The sequence below is a fragment of the Salvelinus fontinalis genome, chromosome 4 (assembly GCF_029448725.1).
Source record: "Salvelinus fontinalis isolate EN_2023a chromosome 4, ASM2944872v1, whole genome shotgun sequence".
Classification (NCBI taxonomy): domain Eukaryota; kingdom Metazoa; phylum Chordata; class Actinopteri; order Salmoniformes; family Salmonidae; genus Salvelinus; species Salvelinus fontinalis.
In genome coordinates, this window is record NC_074668.1 from 36563462 (window position 1) to 36567684 (window position 4223).

Consider the following 4223-nt stretch of genomic DNA (forward strand, 5'->3'; position numbering starts at 1 on the left):
GTGTGAGGAGTCCTTAACCCCACTGAGGAGCAGAAACACGACACCTTAACGAGAATCACTTCAGGAGGCAAGAGAGAGGGACAGAGAGTGAGATGGAGGACCACCAACAGTCCTCATGGTGATGCCCGCTCCTGCCCAGTCAACCCCACTCCACTCTGGGCAGCAGGTCATCTGTGTGAGAGGGTACAGCTGGAGAAGACTGGAGAGGCCAAACAAACTGTCAGATAATAGAAAACACACACACACACACACACACACACACACACACACACACACACACACACACACACACACACACACACACACACACACACACACACACACACAGCTGCACTCGAACTAGACTACTCTGTTTAACTTCCTTTATCAACACAGCTCAGCTCAATGTTCTTTAACCTGCACTGTAGGAGTTACTCCCTACTCAGCCTTTGTGTGTGTGTGTGTGTGTGTGTGTGTGTGTGTGTGTGTGTGTGTGTGTGTGTGTGTGTGTGTGTGTGTGTGTGTGTGTGTGTGTGTGTGTGTGTGTGTGTGTGTGTGTGTGTGTGTGTGTGTGTGATGCATGTCTCTTCAGAAGGAACATAAACATGACAACAGATTGAGTTATTTGAAATTCTCTTCAAACGTATTTAAGTTCTGTAAATACATTTGTATATATATACACACACACACACATCAGAAGAGAAAAAGTAACAAGCCATTTATTACAACCATGTTAAATATTGTGTTCAAAAGGAAATGACAGGAGACGGGAGGAAAGCAAAAAAAATGAAACTTCAATGGGAAACAAACAACTTGAACAATTCAACCAACACTGTGTAATTTCACCATCTTACAACAAAACCAGCCAAAATCTCAAGGCCAATAAATACTATAAACAATAACGATACAATAAAGTACAAACACTTCTCAAATGATCACAGGACGTCTCTTTTTAAAGTATTGCTTTCACATAAACACACGCATGCTGGTGCACACACACACACACACACACACACACACACACACACACACACACACACACACACACACACACACACACACACACACACACACACACACACACACACACACACACACACACACACACACACACACAGGAATGACTCTCGCTCTGCACATACAGTGCTTACGTACTGATCCTCTGTGAACCAATACGAACCCGTCCTATGTTAGTGTAAAACACCAGGCCATCACCTGGTTCCAACTAATGCACCCATTGACTCTCAAGGAAAATAAAACAATATCTAGACAAGAACAATAATCATATGATGTCTAAATATGTTTTAAAATGTGACTATAATACTGTCTTGAAAGGGGGGGGGGGGGGGCTAGAAACACAGGCAGAGAGAGACAGAAATGTAGTGTTGATCGAGTGTTTATTGGTCAGTTCGGGGTAAAGGACAGTGTTGATTGATAGGTCAGTTTAGAGAAACGGAAAGTGTTGATTGGTCAGTTCAGAGAAACAGAGAGTTTTGTTTGGTCAGTTCAGGGGTAAAAGAGAGGCCAGCAGTGACAGCTGCATGATGATGAGATGTGCGTATACCCAAAATGCAATGGGAGTGTGTACAGGTCTTCTGCCATGCGGCAGCCTCTAAACATGTTCTCTGTGTTTGTCAGTGTGTGTGTGTGTGTGCATGAATTCCTCCCTGCAGCCTGGTGTAAACTAACAGTTTATCTCTCTTCTGCTCTGCCTGTGGCCACCGCAGCCCCTCTCAGCCGACATTAACTCACAGCAGCCCTGAGCTGAGCTGACACACACACAGATTAGAAATATGGTTTTGTCTGTTGGATCACAGGGATTTCGGTGGGTCACAAACCAACTGGGAACCACGGCCACAGAGAGACAGTCTCACATCTTCAGGGGACAGGGTGACAGGGTGACAGACAGGTCACATACTGTATTAAAAACAGTCTCAGGAATGAAGTTTGGAACGTTTTAGTTGATGGCATCATCTTTCTTCCTGTCCCTCTAATGCTTATCCACCAAGTTCCTCTAACATCAGTTCCTTCCAGAGAGGTCCCAGTCAGAGGAGGATGGACTTAAACGTAACACACAGAAGATCTAACGTTCCACCCATGGCACAGGGAAACACACAACTGGCCAATTAAATCTCTTCACACATAAAATGACAACACCTCACATAAACATAACCCCAAGCCACCAATCAGAGTCTTTCCCCTACACCTGTGGTCCAATCAGGTGGCCGCGCTCCATTCTGGAACCCCTCCCCTGACATGTGTGTGAAGGGTGTGGTAGTGAGGAGGAGATGGGGAGGAGGGGTAGCGGTGGTACTCTCTGAGGGGTGGGCTGGGGTGTTGGGGTGTCTGGTGTGGTCTGGAGCTCTGGGTCTGGCCGTGCGAGAGAGAGTCCCCCAGAGGAGGAGAGCTTTGGTGGGCTATGGAGCTCAGCTGAGCGTTCCGGGGACTGGAGGAGTAGGGCTGGTGGGGGAAGGTTGTGTAGGGGTCAGTAGGGGTCATGGGGGCCATGGGTGGAGTCAATGGGCAGCTGTAGGACCAGGATGTACAGCTGAGGTTCTCCAGTCTGGGCTCTGAGCCAGCAAACATACACGCCTGCCGCTGCCCCGCCTCTGACCTGTATGGGGAGTCAGAGAGACCAGGGGGAGGGGGATGGACGGAGGGAGGGAGAGGGGGATGAGGGTAAGCAGACGGCTGATAGTAAGACTCGTCGTTGCTGGGAGAACTGACGATGTAGGGCTTCCTGTACTGGTGATTCTCTGCTGTAGGACAGCTATCATCCGCTGTGGGGAGAGAGAGTGAGGGGGGGGGGGGGGGGGGGGGTGTAAGATTGAGTAACACACTATAAAGGGGACTGGTCTTCCACTAACAACGGCGATCATAGAAACAAATTACGCCAGAGACAAAGAGGCAATACAAACTGCTCCAGTGTTTAGAGTGACAGTAATCGTACAAATGCAGCGTAGCGTACCTTTTCTCTTGTTGCAGTGGTACACCTGCATGTGTTCGTGTGTGTCTGGTTGGGGGAGGGTGTAGGGGGCTGGAGGGGGGATGAGGAGGTCCTGGGGGGTGCTGCTCACCCCATTCTCACAGGAATAGGGGTGCAAACCCAACCCCCTCGCCTCCCCCCCAAACGGACTCCCACTAGGACACACCCTCTGACGCACTGAGCTACGAGGAACTACCGGATACTCCTTACTGAGAGAGAGAGAGAGCAAGAGAGAGAGGGCGAGAGAGAGCAAGAGAGAGACAGAGAGAGAGGGGGGGAGAGAAACAGTGATATATACTATTTGCAACACATTTTCAAATCATCTTTTAGTCCAAGCACAGTAATGAAACAGGCCTCCAGTACTAAGAAAACTAAACCACCACCCACCAGGCACACACTGGTTTAATTACCCTTCAATGTAATTTATAAATGTATTATGACGTGGAATCAATGTGGAAAATACATTGGATTTGAAAAAAGTCATCAACCAGTATTGTTTTTATCTCATTTCAACCAGCATTATAAACATTGAAATTAGTGTAAAACTTCAACTTAAATATATTGACATAACCTGACTAACAGGTTGTTACATCAATCTAATTTCAACATAATCATCAGAAATAGGTATACATTTAAATTGCCTTTGACCTCGTTTCAATGATAGTAAAATGGTATGTTTGAATAAACATCATTGTTTCAACGGTTAAGCTATCAACCTAAATAACGAGGTATATTGAAATAAAATGGGAAGTCACAGTCCAACGATTTCTGTCTGAACAGTGACTCTTTAAATGGTATATGAGGGGTAATGCACTTGATAACAAGTCTACCATCCAGATTGCCTACCTCTATGTACCCTGCTTAGCTTTGTTTCAGCTGATCATTTCAACACATTCAGACATTAATCAGCTTCCACAGTCATTTCAGTAGACTACCTAAATAACATTGAATAGTTGAAAGTAACTCCTCTAACCTTTCTTACACAATCTGTATGTGAAAGTAAATTCAGAGTGAGGTTGCGTTTATGTAGGCTACATTGACATCTGATTTGCCCAACAAAGGACACCATCATTTCTACATGTAGGTAGGTATACTATCATTTATCCATGGTTGATAGGATCTTTGAAAGTTTAGAAGTAGTTATCATTAGCCCATATGGATGCCAAATTCATGACATTAATAATACACTTTTATTGATGTACCATCTGTTAGTCAGGTTAAGTCAATGTATTTAAGTTGAAGTTTTACCCTAATTTCA

The 4223-nt window shown here is 45.5% G+C and overlaps 1 protein-coding gene across 3 annotated transcripts in view; it reads right to left on the reverse strand.

Annotated features, from left to right (window-relative positions):
* Positions 1-682: 682 nt before the first annotated feature.
* Positions 683-4223, reverse strand: part of LOC129853663 (T-box transcription factor TBX5-like) — a 22470-nt gene continuing 18929 nt past the window's right edge. For all 3 annotated transcript variants that reach the window (XM_055919971.1, XM_055919970.1, XM_055919969.1), the window contains exons 8-9: positions 2948-3174; positions 683-2759 (exon numbers count right to left, since the gene is read on the reverse strand). In XM_055919971.1, the coding sequence (XP_055775946.1) occupies positions 2197-2759; positions 2948-3174 (790 nt within the window). In that variant the 3' untranslated portion in view covers positions 683-2196. The remainder of the gene's footprint in view (positions 2760-2947; positions 3175-4223) is intronic.